General features: G+C 39.9%; 3 protein-coding genes and 4 non-coding genes across 9 annotated transcripts in view; 6 read left to right on the top strand and 1 right to left on the bottom strand.

Annotated features, from left to right (window-relative positions):
• The window catches only part of spo11 (SPO11 initiator of meiotic double stranded breaks), a 35,220-nt gene that overhangs the window by 8,431 nt on the left and 6,789 nt on the right, over positions 1-20,000 (bottom strand). Inside the window, exons 8-12 of one of the 3 annotated variants that reach the window (XM_055188302.2) lie at positions 19,738-19,847; positions 18,220-18,319; positions 17,734-17,771; positions 16,327-16,403; positions 15,334-15,726 (exon numbers count right to left, since the gene is read on the bottom strand). In XM_055188302.2, coding sequence (XP_055044277.2) covers positions 15,657-15,726; positions 16,327-16,403; positions 17,734-17,771; positions 18,220-18,319; positions 19,738-19,847 — 395 coding nt within the window. In that variant the 3' untranslated portion in view covers positions 15,334-15,656. Of the gene's footprint in view, positions 1-15,333; positions 15,727-16,321; positions 16,404-17,733; positions 17,772-18,219; positions 18,320-19,737; positions 19,848-20,000 lie in introns of those variants that run through there. The other 2 variants (XM_055188300.2, XM_055188301.2) reach the window with 2 other exon arrangements.
• On the top strand, positions 1,201-1,274 carry trnan-guu (transfer RNA asparagine (anticodon GUU)). The gene has a single exon. It is a non-coding gene; the product is annotated as a tRNA-Asn (tRNA).
• LOC141369365 (uncharacterized) lies at positions 4,970-6,674 on the top strand. The gene is made up of 2 exons (XM_073875684.1): positions 4,970-5,192; positions 5,278-6,674. Exon 2 carries the CDS (start codon positions 5,385-5,387, stop codon positions 6,672-6,674), a length of 1,290 nt encoding a protein of 429 aa, XP_073731785.1. The 5' UTR covers positions 4,970-5,192; positions 5,278-5,384.
• On the top strand, positions 6,689-10,552 carry LOC141369364 (uncharacterized). Its single transcript, XM_073875683.1, has 6 exons — positions 6,689-6,872; positions 6,960-7,166; positions 7,364-7,833; positions 8,325-8,578; positions 8,666-8,911; positions 9,132-10,552. Exons 1-6 carry the CDS (start codon positions 6,689-6,691, stop codon positions 9,775-9,777), a joined length of 2,007 nt encoding a protein of 668 aa, XP_073731784.1. The 3' UTR covers positions 9,778-10,552.
• Positions 10,786-10,861, top strand: trnak-cuu (transfer RNA lysine (anticodon CUU)). The gene has a single exon. It is a non-coding gene; the product is annotated as a tRNA-Lys (tRNA).
• trnan-guu (transfer RNA asparagine (anticodon GUU)) lies at positions 11,078-11,151 on the top strand. The gene has a single exon. It is a non-coding gene; the product is annotated as a tRNA-Asn (tRNA).
• On the top strand, positions 12,835-12,907 carry trnak-cuu (transfer RNA lysine (anticodon CUU)). Its single transcript has one exon. It is a non-coding gene; the product is annotated as a tRNA-Lys (tRNA).

The raw sequence follows: 20,000 nt of genomic DNA, 5'->3' as shown, positions 1-20,000 counted from the left end.
CGTGTGTATGAGGTACAGGTGCACTAACACCTGATTGCATCAGTAACTTGATCTGTAACAGTGTTACAGATATATTACACATTATTTTGTAGGGGACAAAATAAGTAAAACAAGCAGATTGCAATTTAATAATCTATTGTCAGATGACAGCTGTGCTTGAATACAAACAATGCAGGCAATGTGATTATATACATTTTAGTGAAGCATTCTCTTGTATTTACTTAAAACGACAGGAAACATGAATAAAAAATGAATGAATAAAACCATCACAATAAATGAAAACGTATTGAAGTGAATCCCATATGAAACAAAACTTTATTCAAATGTATTTTTCTAACAAACCATCACATATTTACTGTCAGCTCAACATAGCTGTGACAATTCTACAGCTTTATTTTCATGAATCAGCTGATAACTTTGTGGTATATCCTGGGTCTGTGCGTGAAGTCAGGGTGCTGAGGAACAGTCCTGTGTAACGTATCAAAATCACCCGATTGGTTAGTCTCCGGTCGATTGCTTTGCTTTCCCGTGGCATCATGGGAAAGCTGGGATAGAAGTGTCCATCCGATGCACGCTTCAGAATCGGGGCGGACTCAGTAGGGCATCCGGGGATTTGTCGCCTACTGATTTTATGGATACTGAGGATTCGGACGTACTACTCTGTTCTCGTGCTGTTTCCCTTACTACATTTTCAGTAAGTAGGCGGTTTTGGACAATACTCAAGTACACGTGCCTCTGAATCTCGCGAGAAATAGTCCAAAATCCCGCTAATTCTCGCCTACACTTTAACGTATACTGAGGTTTCGGACATACTATTCGTTCGCCTACTGCTTTTTGCCTACTATATAGTATGGCAGTATGCGGTTTCGGATTCAGCCATAGTCTTTGCAGCGGGCCTTGAAAATTATGCCTGTGATAGCAAAATCCGCCCAGAACCCACGTAGCGTGAGCTTGGCTTTACTCGCGCGACATGCAAGGCATCTGTGATTGCCGTTTCTTCAAGATGGAAACAACTTGACGTCAGCCAGCAAGGCACACGTGTGGAAGCCCGGCTAGCTCAGTCGGTAGAGCATGAGACTCTTAGTGGGTTCTCAGAAAACAAGCTCTCCTACGTACATGGTTGTGACTCCACACCTCCCGTTTTTCTTAACGCTCGCTCAAACAGCGTTTTCCGCAACCATCCCAATCCACCACAGTGTTGTCTCTGTGGCGCAATCGGTTAGCGCGTTCGGCTGTTAACCGAAAGGTTGGTGGTTCGAGCCCACCCAGGGACGTCGGTAGCTTTTCAGTGCCGTCTGTAGCAACGAAGGTATTGCCGACAGAAAGACAAATGGGCCTCTGTATTTGTTCTACTCTACTGACTACCTTGGAGAGTTTATTTGCAGGATTGACTGGTCCGAGTGTTCAAGCTCGCTGACCCAGAGTTTAAAAAGAAACTGTGAAAAGGCATACCTTGGTGCCACCAAAGGAAAACCCTCTAAGACTGAGCCGAAACCCAATGGAAACCATGACTGAACTAGGTTGTTGTGTTAAGGCAAGCTCACACCAGAGGACTGTGAGACTAACAGGAACGTTGTGGTGCTGACACAACAAGGTTTTGTCAAATGTCATTTCTTATCATGGCTGGGCGCATACTACACAACACAATGCTTAAAAGGCGCGGAAACTGCAAGACCCACTGTGAAGAGACAGTGATGACCAATGGCTCATAAAGCATTTTCTCACATGAATTCATGAGAGAACTTGGCCAGCATTTCTCTGTTTATATCGTTTGCACTGTGACTAGCTTGGCACACTGCAAGATCAATTGGTAATAATATCAAACAGGTCTGACAATATTGCAGCATCTGTGACTGCGAGATGAGCTCTGATCACGGCGCTGGTCTTCTCAAAAACAACAAGCATCACCAACTGCAGCGAGCATCGACTCGGCCACGAGCCAGAGTCTTTGCAGCGGGCCTTGAAAATTATGCCTGTGATAGCAAAATCCGCCCAGAACCCGCGTAGCGTGAGCTTGGCTTTACTCGCGCGACATGCAAGGCATCTGTGATTGCCGTTTCTTCAAGATGGAAACAACTTGACGTCAGCCAGCAAGGCACACGTGTGGAAGCCCGGCTAGCGCTCACAGCAACCTGTCAGACGAACTAATTTCTGGTAGTGACTACCAGAAATTAGCCAATCGTTGTTCATCGCGCTTCGAGAATTCTTCGGAGAATTGACCAATGAGAAAAGTTGGCCCGTGACGTCACTAGAACGTCACTAGAAAGTTTATCCTTGATTCTTGTAAGTTAACTACATAATAATTCTTTTTCGACCGGCACATTTGCATTAACGATCATTTTCAGCGACTGTTATAAGATTGTCGCTGCAGTTACAGTACGTTTTTCTGTTAATATACAGTCGACGCCGTAGAAACTGAGGTAAGTGTAACGTTATATTATTTCATTATACACAGGGCATGCATTGTTTTTTCGCGATAAATTTGTTTGTTTGTTGTATAGTTGTAGTTTTCTGGTGTATTTGTGTACTTTTTGGGATATTTCATGCAGTGAAACCATTCACTTTACAATTAAGCAATTGTAAACAAACTTATATTTTGGTGCAAAACAAAAACAAATGCATCCTGTTTAATTTAAGTCACCTTTATTTCTATATTGCTGTATACAAAACATGTTGTTTCAAAGCTTAATGGAACACATTCACATTCTGCTGTAAAACAACTCTAACAAGACAATAGTGTCAATAAACAGCTCATGTCAGATTGATAACAGTGTAAAGTTCATCAATTGTCCATACATACAATTATGCATGCACAATTACACATAATAATAATAATAAAGTGTATTACAGTTTTTTACAATCACTTTGCTACTATTTTCAGAACCTTGATGTCATTTTTCACAACTCTAGATACAAAACTCAAAACGGTAATCACTTGTAACACAGGCTGTCTAGTGTTCAAAACATTGCATTGTGCATTCACATCTTTAAAGACATCTTGCACTTGCACAATCATTGTTTCAAAACACAAATTTACTGTGAAATACCATGGAAACATAACTATAGATCACCCACACACAAGCAACTGATAGTTTCACTAAGTCATTGTTTGTACAATCATTAAATATTGTAGAACAAAATTGGTGATACAGATTTCATTATGGTACATGTAGAGCAAATACATATCTGTAAAAGTTCTGCAGTAGTAGAGAGAATACGACAGACACATTGGAATCATTGAACAAAGTTTGTAATGTATTGATGAAAACACTACAGGACAATCACAACATAGGTCACATCATTTCACAATCTGCACTCAATCATCAGTAACAAGTTGGCAGAATTGGACAAGCAATTACAAGGGCCTACATCTATACAGTACAGTGATAATTGGTTCATGCTCCATGCTTATTGGTTACAATGAACCTCATTATCTTGAAACTTTCATGATTTTCAGTAAACATGGAAGATTCTTTGTCTGTTTCCATACAACTATTACGAATAATGCAACAGTTGCTTATCATTTTGGGCAGTTGTATTGATTGATAGTTAGATCATTGTAAGAAATTGAATGGACACTTATTTGAAATGTGATGTGTGAATAGCCTTTTGAAACAGTAGAACTTTGATGTTAAGTTGTGTCATATTGAACATGTGATTTTGGTTGAATGAACAAATGATCCAAGTTTTATGTGTATTGTATCCAAGCAATTGAGAAAAGAGTTAAGAGTTTTGAAAAATGTGCATTTTGATCTTTGGTTGTGAGTTTTGTGTCTAGAGTTGTGAAAAATGACATCAATGTTCTGAAAATAGTAGCAAAGTGATTGTAAAAAACTGTATTTGTGCTTAAACGTACATGCTACTGTCTATATTTAGTTTTCCATGTATAATGGCTATTTGATGTATTTATTTGATGTTTGCATGTAAATAATGTGTGTTTTTAATTTGTTTATTTTATAGAATGGAGCCTAAATTCAGGAGGAAACCTGATAGGAGCCTTAATATGTGTGACTCTTTGGTTGCTCTAAAGGTGAAGGAAGAGAACAAAAAGAAACCCTGGTCTCGGGCTCTCTCCCCCGAAAAGGTTTTGGAAGCTGCAAGGCGAGCTGTGGTGCAACAACATGGAGACCCAAGCAAAAAATCGCACATTCTTGGCCAACATACGATGCAGTTTGGGGTCTTCAGAGGTCAATCCTTTAAGTGGGTTGCTGAAAATGCTCTGGGATATGCTGGGTATCTGGTGGCAAGCATGAGGAGGGAATCAACTGAAGTGAAAGACTCAAAAAACAACCATGCAAATAAAGCAGCCTTTGCAGACTATATTGGGCTTTTCCCAGAGGGTCGTGAGGCCATCCGTATTAAGGGTGAAAATATGGATTCCACAGGCTCCCGGCAGAAGTCTTCCAGTGCCTCACAGACCATACCTTCAGTCTCATCTGTCCGCTCCCTTCTGATTGGCAAATCACAAGATCCCCACAGCCTTGACAGAGCTGTCAAAAAAATGTTAAGATCACCTGTAGTCCAACCAGGTAAGAGTCTTTAGAAATATGTTGTTTTTCTTAATCTGTTAGTACGTTAAAGGGATAGTTCACCCCAAAATGAAAATTCTCTCATTATTTACTCTCTTTCATGTTGTTACAAATGTATGTATTGAAGTAAATGGGGTCCAGAAACAAACATTTACAAACATTTCTCAAAATATTTCCTTTGTGTTTATCAAAATAATGAGAGAATTTTCATTTTTGGGTGAACTTTCCCTTTAAGTGTTTATTAGAGTAAAGTGCATTATAATGTGCATAGTTTTATGAAAGATTTTAATGTTTTTCCAAAGAAGTCATTTATGTTCTGCAAGCTTGCATTTATTTGGTTTAAAAATACAGTGAAAAGAGTACAATTGTGAATTATCGTTATTTTGTATGCAATTTAAAATACATGTTTCTATTAATATACATGTATTTATATTCTAAATTACAGTGATTGTTATCCCACAGTAATGTGCAGCAAAATTGTGTAGTATGTGTAATTTCTTTTGAATCTGTATTCTTCAGCTTTAATTGAAAGATCTACAAAGAGATCACAACCAGCTGTGTCAGTGCCTGAAGAATCTACAAGGTTGGACTCATTTGCATCATCTGAGCAGGATGACCATGAGCTGGTCGTACATGCAGACTTGCTGGAATCGCAAGTGTCCAGTAAGTCCCTGAACATCTGAAAGATATTTTATTTTATTTTGTAAGGTAACGTATTAAAAATGTATTTTCTGTTTATTTTGCAAAGGTAAACAAGTGTGCCTCCCAGTGGGCTGGACTCACACATTGCCACTTGCTGATCAGCTGTGGATCTCAAAGGCTTTGTTTAAGTTTTCATCCCACAACCAACCTGAAATGGACTTTGCCAGAATAGACAGGATGTGGTGGTACCCTCCACAACAGCACTTTGCAGTTACTGGAGTACCAGGGACAGAACGCTACTTTGGCCACCCCTTCTTTCTTTGGATGCCAAGAAAGCTGTGGAGAGTTCGACTAACATGTCCACATTCAGACTGTGTGAAGGAGGAGCTCACGTCAGCAGGACTGCACCAGAAAATCAGACAGGTAGTTGATGTTAAAACGTCCTACTTTATGGCGTCCGAATACCTGTCTTGTAGGAAATGCAAGAGGAAAGTGATCAGCTGGAGCTATGACATCATTTCACAACTTGATGTCAGTCATAGGCTTCACTTTCCCTGCATTCTCACCTCGAAGTTGGCATGTGACATGGCAGTGGTCCGCCTTCTGCGTCAGAGGGGTCTGGGAAACAGCAGCAGTCAAGTGCAGAAGAAGCTTGAGGAGCAGCATTCTGAGATCTGGCTGGAGAAGGTTGTCCAGTATCTGACAGATTGCCAGAGTTTCCGCAAGGGGATCACCTCAGGTCTTGTAATGCCTGTGACTTTCCAACACCCACCTGATATGCTCCCTGTACCCAAGCACCGCTGGCTGATGCAAGTGTATGCTCAGGATGTCCTCCAAAGACTAGATGAGGTCAAAGCCAGCATCACATCACTGTTTGGAAGAGTGCTAAAAATGGATTCCACCAAGAAGGTTGCACGCAAGCTTGCTGGTCACAGCGCTGGAACAGCCACATGGGTGACAAATGTCGGAAACGAACATGGTCAGGTCATCACGTCTGTTCTGACAGCAAGTGAAGGCTTTGGGTTGGCGCAGATGGTTGCTGGCATCATTAAAAGGTACAGAGATGCTGCAGTGCCTCCACCTGTACTGCTGTATGTTGACCGTGACTGTTGTGGGGCTACTCACCTCAAAAAGATGTTTTCAGAATGGAAGGACTTGAAAATCAGACTCGACATCTGGCATTTTATGAGACGAATTTCTGTGGGGTGCACAACAGATTCACATCAGCTGTATTCTTCCTTCATGGCTCACCTCAGCCGCTGTATTTTCTCCTGGGACCAGGAGGACGTGGACAGGCTTATAGCGGCAAAGCGTGCAGAGTTGGAAGCACAGCTCATGCAACCTTCAGATGCTGATGTTTTGCGTCGCCTCAGCAAGAGTGAACTGGCCCTTCACTGCAAAAGAACCACACGTGGCACAAGAGAGACTGTGGATCTGATCATCCAGCTAATCAAGTCCTTTGATGGGGGGAGAGGGGACGTGACACTTTGGGTGTCCCTCTGATCAATTCAGCACGAATGGCAGAGATATTAAAATCTCAGATGAAACACGTGGCCTGCATTCAAGATCCCCCTGGTTTACAGCTATATGTGCAGACAGGAACCCTGAAAAAGGGAGGGCACACTCTGCCCACATTTCGGTGTGCCAGGGGTTCAACTTCATTGGAATCTTTCCACCTACATCTAAATAGGTTCATTCCAGGTAAAGTAATCTTGTAAGCCTTTTAAAGTAAGTTCATTATGGTTGTAAATAACGTTATATTAAAGTGTTCTTTTCTTTAAATTTTAGGGACGTTGGCCAGTGATACATTTTTCCAAGCCTACCTGTTGGATGGATTAGCCCGGTGGAATGAGGACAGAGCAGATGCTGCAACCTCTCAAGGCATGCAGAAGCACCATTCATACAGTGGCCTCCTTCGTCATGCTGCTAATGTGCTGGGAGATGATGTTCTTGGACAGAAGATAGTGCCATATGTTACTCCACATCAATATACTGGTATGTTCATTACATCAAGTGTTCTTTGCTAGTGCACTTATGGCCTGTTTAGACCACGCGCTTAGATCATTAAAAAAGGGCCCTTAATCAAAAACAATTATTGTCAACTGAACAGGGTTCATATGCAGTTTGAAAAATTGTGGAATTTTGGAATGGAAAATGTGTAGGAACTTTTCCCCCCTCTTGTTGTGTTTTAGGTGAACTGCTCGGTGTAGAGTATCTATACCAGCAGACTGGCGAGGTTCCAAAGGTCTACAAGTCTGCAATTCAGGAATTGGAGACTGCTGATGTGTCTATTGTAGAAGATGAGGGCTATGTGGAACCTGTGGACTTTGATGATTTGACCCTCTCTGCCTTGGATGAAGAACCGCATCCTTGTGTGTTACCCTCTACGTCATGTGTTGTCCCATCAGAGGATCCACACACGTTGTCTTCTACATCATCCACATCACCCTCAGAGGATCCATATGAGTTGCCCTCTACACCATCCAAATCACCCTCAGAAGATCCACACGTGTTGCCCCCTACATCTCATGCAGTCACCTCACCTTCTTTTGGTCCCTTGCAAACTCCACCTGCCACACAGTCTTCGCCAACTCTAGAATGGACACACAGAAACCTGTCCAGTGATGTGTCTTCCTGTGCAATGCCATCTGCTTTTCCTGATGTAAGCATCCTGACTTGCATTCATTTTATGTTCTGGGTTGTTTAAACAAAGGTATAATTGAAGACCTCAGGTGCAAAAGCCTCTAAGTCTGTCTGACGTTTTTCTGTCTAAAATTTGCATTTTTTTTTTAAGACTTCTACGTTTATGTTCAGTTATTTCACTTTAATGGCAAGGAAAATGGCTTATTCTAATTTTTATATTATATTCTTATTACCTATTGTCTCGGTTTATGTATATATTTATACATTTATTTATATATCTAAATTCCATGTATATAATGTGTATTTGTTTATATGTGCTGGTGTTCAAAATATGTTTTTATTTGAAAGAAGCCTGCATTTAATTAATAATAATTAATTAAATATATAGGTAAAAATATACAGTATAAAGTAAAAATAAATAAAGTTATTTTAAAAGTGTAACATTTTTAAAATGTAATTTATTTCTGTGATAGCAAAACTGAGTTTTTAACGGACACATTTTTTTTGTAGGATTCAGTTGGACCTGACAACATCAAAGGTTTTGCTGCAGTCCAGAACTTAGCAGAGACATTGGTTGAACTCAGGGAACACAGTTTTGCATTGACAAGAGAAGAATCCGCACAAATTATTACTTTGTGGCAAGGACTAGCAGATTATGACAAAGAAAAGACTGTGTACTCTCCACGCCACAAATCTTCTCTGAAGACTGGCCGGTTTAGGGCAACCAAAAAAATTGTGGCACCAGGGGTAGAGAGTACAAGGAGGTAAGATCTTTTGAATCATATTTTGTCTGAATGTTTCTTGAATACTATAACTACATAACAGCTTGAATTCTCTCTCCACATTTTCAGGTGCTTTGTTGGAGCAAACAGTCCCGCACAGTGGCCTGACTGCAACAGAATTGTTGAGGCAGTTTTTGTGAAACTGTGCGCTCTCTATCCCAACCCTGTGCGTAAAGATGGAGTTAAAATCTCTCGATTTAACCTAATTGCACAGGCCTACAAGCACATAAGGGAATGCATCTTGAGCAATGCAGAAGTGATGCAGAAGACCACCCTCCAGTTACCTGAGGTCAATACAGCTACACTTACACAGTGGTGAGTTTATACACTTACGTTTTTGCTCCATTAGGATTTGTAATCAATGCATGAAGAAAGGGAGTGAATCGTTACACCCCTATTTAACACTAATTTATTTCATTAATTATATACAACACATGCATGCTTCCATACTTGATAAAAGACCAGTAGTACTTTCATATTGGTTAGTGTACAGTTTCTTATCAAACTGATCTATGGTACTATTTGTCATTTCTAGGTACAGCAGACGCACTAGAAGCAATGAGAGGGGCATTTTGACGCAGGGACTCCATGCACCAGATGCCCCAATGACAGCACCAGATAAACTTCCACCAGCACTACAAAAAGAACAGAATCTGCAGCGTGGCGGTAATGACAAACCTCATATTTTCCATTTGCCACCAAACACAACTGGGACGGCCAAAATCAGATCTGGGCCACCAATACCTCGGGTGGTGCTGCCACCACCACTTGCACCGACTCCACCCATGTCAGGGCAGCCATCTAGACCACTCCCATCTAGACCACTCCCAGCTATCCCATCTTCTGCGGTTTCCTTTCAACCTATAATGTACATTGTAGCACCACCTGGACAAACTATGCCAGCAGCAGCAGCGGCAAAGCCTTCTGTACCATACACCACTGAGTATTACAGGAGGAAAAAGGAGGAAAGGGAGCAGATGGGCATGAAGGCAAGAAAATATGTCCGGAAAACAGAAGTAACCCTTTGCAAGAAGTGTAGCAAGGAGAGAAAACCCCCATCTCATCTCCAGTATTTTGGTAATTGGTACTGTGTGGAGACAGCCACTGAATTATTCGTCGACTGGAAGGCAGCACTGCAGACACGAGGATATGGCAAGAAGAGACCAAGAAGTGGGGAGTAGTGAAACGTGGAACAATTTGGAACATTCCACAGTTAAAGACATGACTTAACTGCACCACACTATTTGCACATATTGTCTGACATATTATATTAACCCATATTCTTTCTTATTTTAGAATGATGTCAACATTGCACTGTAGTAAATGTTTGCTTTGCTTTACTGTTTATTCTTTTAGATTGATGTCAACATTGCCCTTTAGTAAATTTTTGTTTTGGTTTACTGTTTATTCCTTTAGTTTGATGTCATCATTGCACTGCAGTAAATGTTTGTTTTGGTTTACTGTTTATTCTTTTTGATTGAGGTCAACATTGCAGTGCTGTTTAAAATATTTTTATTGACTTCTATGCAAAAAAAATATATGCAAATAAAAAGGGTTCTTCATCTTTGCCTTCACTTCAATGTCATTCTGCCTATTTGTTTTCTCACAATATTTGTTCCTGAAAACACTTTTCTATTTAATTGCTTGGTTTTCAAAAACAATATTCCAGTATAAATTACAGAATAAAAAAGCTATTACTATTATGTTTGTGTACCTTTTATATTTATATATACATATATATACATACATACGTACATACATGCATACATAATACATACAGTTTTAAATAAATCCATTTTAAAGTTTCTACACTGTATTCGAAGCTGTCAATTTTCACTGCATTATTTTAAATACTTTTGTTATTCGTTTGTCCATATAAGGGATTTCCTGGAGCGTCATAAGTTTGTACTTCTACGAGACAACCCCACGTTCTGCGAGAGAGAGAGCGCCCCCTGGCGTCCAGTATGAACGAAACGTACATGGCGTGAGCGTGTAAGTGCCCGAATTAAAGTGCGGGGACAAATTTGCCTTTCAATAAAGTTCGGGGGACAATTATAATTACACACGTGTACACCAACAATACACTCGTAGCGTTATAAGGACAAATTCCACAAATTCCATCACTCGTCAGACCGGGCCTCGAACCCACGTTCCTATGTATGTTCTGGTAAGTCAAGCGCGACTAACACGCGCCGGCCTTAGCTCAGTCGGTAGAGCATGAGACTCTTAATCTCAGGGTCGTGGGTTCGAGCCCCACGTTGGGCGTGTTGGAGCTTTTCGCTGCAGCCCTGGCTTCCGGGCCAAGTGATCTTTGGGCAGCTTCTTGGAAAGATTCTGACCAAGGCATTCTTGGGTTTCTCTTGCAAAAGTGGGTTCTCAGAAAACAAGCTCTCCTACGTACATGGTTGTGACTCCACACCTCACGTTTTTCTTAACGCTCGCTCAAACAGCGTTTTCCGCAACCATCCCAATCCACCTGCTGTCTCTGTGGCGCAATCGGTTAGCGCGTTCGGCTGTTAACCGAAAGGTTGGTGGTTCGAGCCCACCCAGGGACGTCGGTACCTTTTCAGTGCCGTCTGTAGCAACAAAGGAATTGCCGACAGAAAGACAAATGGGCCTCCGCTTCTGCATTTGTTCTACTCTACTAACTTTCTTGGAGAGTTTATTTGCAGGATTGACTGGTCCGAGTGTTCAAGCTCGCTGACCCAGAGTTTAAAAAGAAACTGTGAAAAGGCCTTGGTGCCACCAAAGGAAAACACTCTAAGACTGAGCCGAAACCCAATGGAAACCATGACTGAACTAGGTTGTTGTGTTAAGGCAAGTTCACACCAGAGTAGGGGCGGAGTGGGACCAAAAAATCTACCGGGAAATTTCATAGACCACCAGCCCTCTGTGGTCAAAAAAAAGAAAAAAGAAAATGGTTCGCTGTAAATAAGCAAATGCTGAAATCTAAAATTACAATAAAATGACTGCAAAACAACATGAAATACCAAGTGTAATAATTATTATTTAAAAGATCTTAAAGTCAACAGTTCCCTAGTTTTAGGTAAGCTAAAGCTTACTTTGGTTGCAAAGCAGTTGCTTATAAAATTATTAAACCTGTTTGGAGAGAGATATTTTATTTGACAAAATGTCAGTCATTGTGTGATAACGAAAATATAACAAGGCTTAAACTAACTTACGTGTTCTGAGCAGGTGTTGTCGGTGAACAGGCTGTAAACTGTTGGCTAAGTTACAGACACTCGTGAAAAACTGATGCTGATTATATCTGGGAAACATTATCTAACAGCAGTCAAGTTGTCATTGTTTGTGTCAAAGTTGTGCATTTGTTGTAACATTAAAACAGGAGATCAGACTTACTATGTGCTGCTCAAAGTGATGCTCGGAGCTCCATTCCTCTGTGGGTGTGCGAGGCTATGCTTTTTATTGGTTGTTGCGTTAAATCTTACCCAGATACAACAGTCCTATTTTCTGATTGGCTATTGTGTAGCCTCTTTCTTTATTGTTTGATTGGCTGATAGAACTCCAGGGGAGACGGGCTTGATAGAGAGAGCGGTGCGGCCAGATACATTTTGAGCGCTGAAGCATATTAATTATATGAAAAATAGGTTTAAGTGTGGCTGGAGTGCATGACTAAAGACTGAAAGCACGGCTATTATCAGACCAGCCCTCGCAGCCTTAAAACACTACCGGCCCACTGGGAAAAGTCCCGACTCTCCCGATTGCCACTCTGCCACTGCACCAGAGGACAGTGAGACTAACGGGAACGCTGTGGCGCTCACACAACAAGGTTTTGTCAAATGTCGTTTCTTATCATGACTGTGCGCATACTACACAACACAATGCTTAAAAGGCGTGGAAACTGCAAGACCTACGGTGAAGAGACAGTCATGACCAATGGCTCATAAAGCCTTTTCTCACATGAATTCATGAGAGAACTTGGCTAGCCTTTCTCTGTTTATATCGTTTGCACTGTGACTAGCTTGACACACTACAAGATCAACTGGAAATAATATCAATCAGGTTTGACAATATTGCAGCATCTGGTCTTCTCAAAAACAACAAGCAATACCAACTGCAACGAGGATCGACTTGGCCACGAGCCAGAGTCTTTGCAGCGGGCCTTGAAAATTCTGCCTGCGATAGCAAAATCCGTCCAGAACCCGCGTAGCATGAGCTTGTCTTTACTCGCGCGACATGCAAGGCATCTGTGATTGCCAGCAAGGCCCCAGGTGGAAGCCTGGCTAGCTCAGTCGGTAGAGCATGAGACTCTTAATCTCAGGGTCGTGGGTTCGAGCCCCACGTTGGGTGTGTTAGCTGCTTTTCTCGTTGGAGCTTTTCGCTGCAGCCCTGGCTTCCGGGCCAAGTGATCTTTAGGCAGCTTCTTGGAAAGATTCTGCCAAAGGCGTCCTTGGCTTTCTGTTGCAAAACTGGGTTCTCAGAAAACAGGCTCTCCTACGTACATGGTTGTGACTCCACAACCACGGTTAGCATGACAGAAGCTTGATGCTGTCAGGAGAAAAAGCAACAACTGCCATATTTCTGTCTCCCGAGTGCCTCTCGCGTAAATTATTTGATTTTGATGGCTTACATTTCTTTCCCATCACAGAAAACCACCACAGGTTTATCAATGCCATCAAATTACTATTTGTTTTTGTTTATTTGTTGATCATGAAGTACAAAGCGCCGCCATTGTTGTTTACAATGGGTGGAATGGTGCGCTGTGATTTGTTGAGTGGATTTATTGCATTCTGCAGAAATTGAGGAGTGGCGTTTATTAGGGCTGTGTATTGTCAACAATTTCCCGATACGTATCCCGATACAAGACTATTTTGAATTACATTTATGTTCAGAATTTAGTAACATTATTATTATAATTATCTGTTTATTGTACATTGAATAAGCAGTGTTGTAACAGTTGTGTTTTTCCCATTCATTTATTAGCTTTTGGAGTAACTCATAGAAATACTTAAAATCTCAGGAGTTAGTACTTAACTTATGTTTTTTAAAAAGCAGTTTTATAAAGATAGTGTCTTAGCCTACTCTAGGCATTATATTTGTCTCATTTAATTATTCTATATCTATTAATATATCTATAAACATGCAGTCAGAGTTAATACTATTTAATAGAAATCAGATTATTAATGTGACAGCTATAGTTTGAAGAAGCTCTGTATCTGTTCTCTAGACGTTCACTTTTCACATGCATATCTTTGAACACAGCACTACAAGACGTGTGACAAACTGCTAAATTTTCTATTTGATTTACCTGCTGGCTTGCATTGGAAGCTGGAAGCATTGTAATTCTAAGAATGTGGATATTTTGTTGTTATTTGTTTGCTTGTTAGCACTTTTAGAAGACTGAGAGCAAATCTTTACAAAAACAAACTACCAAATTACTAATTCAGTGGATCAAAAACTGAGGTAATGTAATAAATCTATCTGTTAATGCAACAAACTTTGTCTTAACTCTCTAGAGGAGTATTTCTCAAACTGGGGGCCGCAAGATGGTGCCGGGGGGCCCCAATTTTATAACAATTGATAAAATACATTAAATTATTGTTAATTCTACCAAACTATCCCTAGAATATCAAAAGTCTTAAGGTGGTAGATAATTTTCCTACTTAGCCCCTAAGCTCTGGAATGATTTGCCAACTAATGTCCGTGAATCAGACACAGTCAATCACTTTAAATCTAAACAACTTTTTTCTTTAACAAAGCATTCACATAATTTGTCTAGTAAATTGAACTTATCTCGCAATAGTTAGCTTGTACAGAACAAAGCATTCATTTAACTCGTCTGGGTAATATACTAATGCCGCAATATCTAGTCTGTCTGGAACCGAGCATATATTAAAACACAACACTGTGCCACTATGCTAAAAGGATTTTGTTTCTCTCTCCCTGTCTTGTCCTCGAACCCGAGGACATTGAGACAAACAGACCCAGTTCTGGCTGCCGTGGAGGTCAACACACCACTGATCTACTGGCCATCCTTCAACGTGATGCCCAGCCGATGCCTGACCAATGACCACAGACGGAACCCATTAAATCTCCTTATCCGTTTACATACTGTTTACATCCCATATAAATATATATATAACGTCAATATATATATCTCCCAAGGGTTTTTTCCTCCTAGGACTTTTTGTTCCTCCCTGAGGTTTTTCTCCTAGGGGGTTTTTCAACCCCGGGGAGTCAGCCGATTTTTCTGTGTTTCCCCTGCTTCTATTAATGTAAAGCTGCTTTAAAACAATGACCAATTGTGAAAAGCGATATACAAATTAAAATTGAATTGAATTAATTCTGTGTAACTAAACCTCAGACAAATAACGCTTCTAACCAACATCAATACATTGTATTTAATATGTTTTGTTTATTTAAAATGTTAAGTTTTAGATTGTTTTATGTCATAAAGGGACGCGAAGGGATGCACCATACAAAAGGGGAATGCACTATACACAAGGGGGCCTCTTGGCGGAAAAGCTTGAGAACCCCTGATCTAGAGAGCGGACACAGATTGTGAGAGATTCTTTGGAGCGGGCGGGAAACAACCAAGTGGATTATTTGAATCAGTGGATCTTTAGTGGAGCGGTAACAGAACACTTTGAGCGAGATTGGCGGTTGATGAGAGGGGCACCTGAGCCACCCTTCCTGTGCATGGCCCTGCTACTTAATCCCATCATTTATAAAAATGCGTAAAGCATTTTTTAAAATTTGATTTAATCAATAAAATACACATTTTACACATTTATTAAAGTTTACACTTTACATGTGTGTAATGGTGATGTAAACAGTCACATGACCATAGCCTGTTACTTCCAGTTGCTATACTGAAAGATGATGTTTGTCTACAAGAATCCTGTAATACAGTTACAATAGCATGTTTGGTACATATAACAATTATTTCAAGCTGCTTTCACAGACTGGGTTGCCAATGCAAAAATCTGACATACTTTTGAATAATACAGATATATTAAAATATATAGATATAGTGCACATGTGACATGTGAGTTAAATCTATTTCCATATACACTATCAGATTTCTGTATAGGTAACGTCAGTGTGTCGCCTGCCCAGCTTCTGGAATGAGGTGGAGCAGGAAGCTGGCAATTTTGAATGTGCTGATGCTGATGGAAACAGAATGAACCAAAGTACCTAAGGATGTTTCCAGCGTTTTTATAATCACTTTTGTGAAATGTGCAGATGCACCATTTATTTTATTTATTTGAATGGCTTTTTTACACTATTTTAGAAATGTAATTTGTTATCATGTCATATTTTTTAGTTCTGAACCTGAAATGAATAAATAATATTAGCCAGATCACAATTATCTGCTGTATCCCCACAGCAGTCTAACACACAGAACAACTTCAGCATAGACTTTTCATACATGTGCATCAATTATTTCTGAATTCAAATAACGCAGAAACAGCTTGAGAATTCCCCCAAGACTGTTTGAAAGCATGCAAGGGTTTCGACCCCAAAGTAAAAGCATTTAACCTTTCACAACCATTAATTTTTCTCTTCTGCTGTTTCCCAGAGATTCCTGATTTTATTTACTGCCCATGACAGTTGACAAATCCAATCAAAATAGCTTTCAATAGGAAGGAAATAAAAAACAGCAACAAGAAGCAAAACAAAAAAGGCCAAGAAGCGGAAAGGAAAGCAAGCCCATGCAGCCTCAATCACAAACCACAGAGTAAAGTAATGAGACGACTTTCCCAAACCTCTGGATGTCTGAAGGCAGGAGGCCCAACCACAGCACACTGGGGACAGTCAGGCTACGAGCCTCAAAGGCCATTGACTGAGGAAAAATGAAAGAGAGTTCATAAAGTTTGACAGTCAAACAGGCTTCATCATCACAGCAAATCAAACGGTCAACATGATTTAGCAAATCAGTTTAGCATTAGCTCATTTAAAACAATAGGGAGTGAATTAGGAGGCATGTGACTGGAGGTGTGTGAAGTAGGCCTTATTTAAATTAAGATGTTTAAGCATCTTTTATAAACATGCCTTAGAAAAAGACATTACGGGGTGTGTATCTTAAGACAGATTAATGGCACTGGCTTATTTAAAGATATATCACTGCAAGTTATTTTCAGTTGAGACATGTGTTTTAGTCTGGGACTAGCCTAACCCTTGTCTGTAAAACCAGGGGTATGTGTTTTGATTTTAACCTGCTGAATCTTTTTTAAATTTCAGTGTATTTTTTTTTTTAAAGAAACATCAGATGCACACCAAAATTACTATTAATTAATAAATGATCCAGTTAAACTTTTTTACATCTGGTATTACACCACCTGTCAACTGCTGCACTATGTTTACACAACAAAGATTTTTCTTTGCATTTCTAAAAAAGTTTCATGTACACGACAACACCGATTATGCTTAAAAAAAGGATGACTTGTGGGGTCAAGTAAACGCGTAAACCAGGTTTCTTTTTTCGATAGAAAGCCCATAAATGGCGTAAGCAAAAAACGATCGGCACAGGTGGTTTTGTGCTCATTACCCCGATGTCGAGTTGCATGTAAACACCTTAAATAGCTTTCTTACAGTTCGGCTCATGTGCGCATGTCTCCACGTGTGAAAGATAAACATCACGCGCGAAAGTAAGCGCAAAGTAATGCAAAAAGTCTGTGCTTGAATCAAGCAGTTGTCAGAGAAACTGCTAAAAATAAATCTCATGTTACATTTACAGATACATTAGAAGGGATACAATAGTATAGCTTAAGACAGATTTCCTCTCTGCTTTTTGAACAACTACATGTACTATAGGTTAGTATTCAGATCACCACAGACAAATCCTAGTTCCAGGTGTAAACAAAACCTACATTTATCTGGTTTTAAGAGATTTATAACAGAAATCAAGACAAAAATACAATTAACATAACGATTCTTTGAATGGTGGACTTGAATACAAGTAAAACTTAGCCACATACTATACAAATGTGTCACACACACACACACATGTAAAAACACTTTACTTTTTCCACAGAGTAAATTTTAAGTTTATGAATGAGTACTTCCTTTTCTCTTGCCACAAAGAGAGAAGAATAATTACACATCACCGCAATGCAATACCAAGAGCCGGCCTCGCTGGAAATTGCACAAAAATAGCAGGAAGCAGGACTTACCACCGAGCCGTACTTGTAGATGCACATGATTTCAATGCCTGGGAAAAAAAGAGATGCAATCACCAGCATACCCTTACAATTATCCTATGGGACGGCTTAATTTGCCAGAGAACAAAGTAAAGCATCACACATGTATGGGGAGAGCTGGACCTGCCACCAGAGAAACCACACCGGACCTGTCACCAGAGAAAATCTGAGACCGGTGGCTCTCACGAAATGAACGTGCCTGTTGACTGGGCGTGGGCTTTTCGTCCATTACATTTAAGTTAAATTCATATGAACTCATTCAAGTCTTCCAGGTGGAAATCTAAGTTTGTTCATCAATACAAACTTTAAAAAAACAGCTCCGAGTATCTAAAACAAGCCCTTTTGACATGACATTGTATTCCTAAAATATTCATACTTTGGTGTACCATACAAGTCCTATGGCAAGTCAATGTCCCAATGTTACAACTTTTTATAAAGCATGTGCATGTGTATTTGTACCATGCGGGTCTGCATCCACCAGAGCGAAGACTGGGACTTGTAGTGTATCCCACAGTTTCTTCACCATCAGTCTGCTGTTTACATCAGGAGTCCCTTTACCCTGACAGTCACATGAGACACAAACACAAAAACTTTATTTAATGTCTGCATTTGGCAGATGCCTCTTATGCAAAGTGACATACAATGCATTAAAGGTATACATTTATCAGTAAACTGTCAGAAACTATGGCTGCGTCCGAAATCTCTAAAATGCTGCCTTCGGAGGTCATTGAAGTCATTGCCTTATGAGGCAGCGAGGCAACAAGTCAGCTGTCTAAGCTTTCGGATGCAGCCAATGTGTCCTCAAAAAAGTCCCTAGCTGTCACTGGGATGGTAACCTTTAAAATAGTACACCAATAGTTCATATTAATACCTTAAAGGTACCAAATATATAGAGTATATGTACCTAAATGGTACATATTAGGAACTTTTTACTAATCTATATAAATGATTGGATTGCGCATAGAACGCTCAACATATCAGCAAGGGGTGAAACCATCACAGAGTTCGAGCCGCCATCTTGGTATTACCAACCGGCAGAGGGCGTCATTGACTTACATTCAAAATCATCATGTAAATTTTCCTGGGTTAACAGCGTATCAGTCACACAAGATTAAGTTTTAAAATATGCGAATGTAAATTAACTGTTAATTCTGATGTTATTTGCAATGTTAATGTTTTAATCGGACAGGTTAAGGGATTTATAGAAAACGTTAAGGTTACGCTGTTTCTCAATTCCAAGAACGCAAAGAAACGTGAAGACTGGTCTTGCCAGGCTATATCAAGAACACATCCGGGTATTTTCACGCGTCGTCTGTACTTGCGTTCTTGAGAATTGGAATTGAACTTTGACTGTTAATGATGAAGTAGAGCGAGAACACAAGGACGCAAGATCGCTAAAGAATGCATATTGAGAAACAGCCTTAGCGCATCTGCTGCTTTCTGTTTTCAGGTGTAAATAAAGTTTTTTGACATTAATGTACACGGTCAGCGTGATTTCTCTGAATAAGTTGTAAAGAATAAGTAAAAAATAAGTAAACTTATATTCTATGGCTTTTTATAAGCAAAGCAGAATCAAAATTTGGTGTTGTTTTTATACTGCTGAATCAAATGTAAGTTTAACCACGATTTAAAACGTTTCAAACTACATGCCATTAACATCGTTAACGCATTTTACTGTACGAACAATACCATAACATAATTACAAATTATTGCATGCACATATGGTACTTTAAGCATGATTATTAGATTTCAGAATAAGCATGTTTGTGTTCTTATAACGTCCTATTCATTTCATTGAATGTTTTGCCATACCAACATGGCGGCGCGGTGGCTTCACAATTGTGACGTCATGTGCAATCCAGTCATTTATATAGATCAGTGGATAATCCCTTTGAATCAAACTCATGACATTGTGAATGCACTGTGTTATGATGCTCTATCAGCTGAACTACAGGAAGACGATTACAGCATGCTTACAGTAATGATAATGCATGGGAACAGTCTGGCACAAAAGTCATCGTCCAGGAGCCTCTGAAAAGTTGCATCTTTTTCCACTATCAGGATGAATTTTGCTGATGATACAATGTCTTTATGATGATAAGGAATCTAACAGATAAACACCAACCTAAACAGACCTACAGAAAACTGCAGCAAAGGGAAGAAAGCTTTTATAATACTTTTATCTTCTGTTATAAGGCATGACATGCTCCATTTATTGTATGGATAACAGCACCCCAGAG

This window comes from Misgurnus anguillicaudatus, chromosome 13 (assembly GCF_027580225.2).
Source record: "Misgurnus anguillicaudatus chromosome 13, ASM2758022v2, whole genome shotgun sequence".
Taxonomy (NCBI): Eukaryota; Metazoa; Chordata; class Actinopteri; order Cypriniformes; family Cobitidae; genus Misgurnus; species Misgurnus anguillicaudatus.
This window is presented reverse-complemented; position numbering and strand designations above follow the sequence as displayed.

Excerpts from the sequence above, each read along its gene's own strand:
- LOC141369365 (XM_073875684.1), top strand. The coding sequence starts at position 5,385 with ATGGACTTTGCCAGAATAGACAGGATGTGGTGGTACCCTCCACAACAG.
- LOC141369364 (XM_073875683.1), top strand. The coding sequence starts at position 6,689 with ATGGCAGAGATATTAAAATCTCAGATGAAACACGTGGCCTGCATTCAA. Across the intron at positions 6,873-6,959 it reads TCTAAATAGGTTCATTCCAG|GGACGTTGGCCAGTGATACA; the intron begins GTAAAGTAATCT and ends TTTAAATTTTAG. Across the intron at positions 7,167-7,363 it reads TACTCCACATCAATATACTG|GTGAACTGCTCGGTGTAGAG; the intron begins GTATGTTCATTA and ends GTTGTGTTTTAG.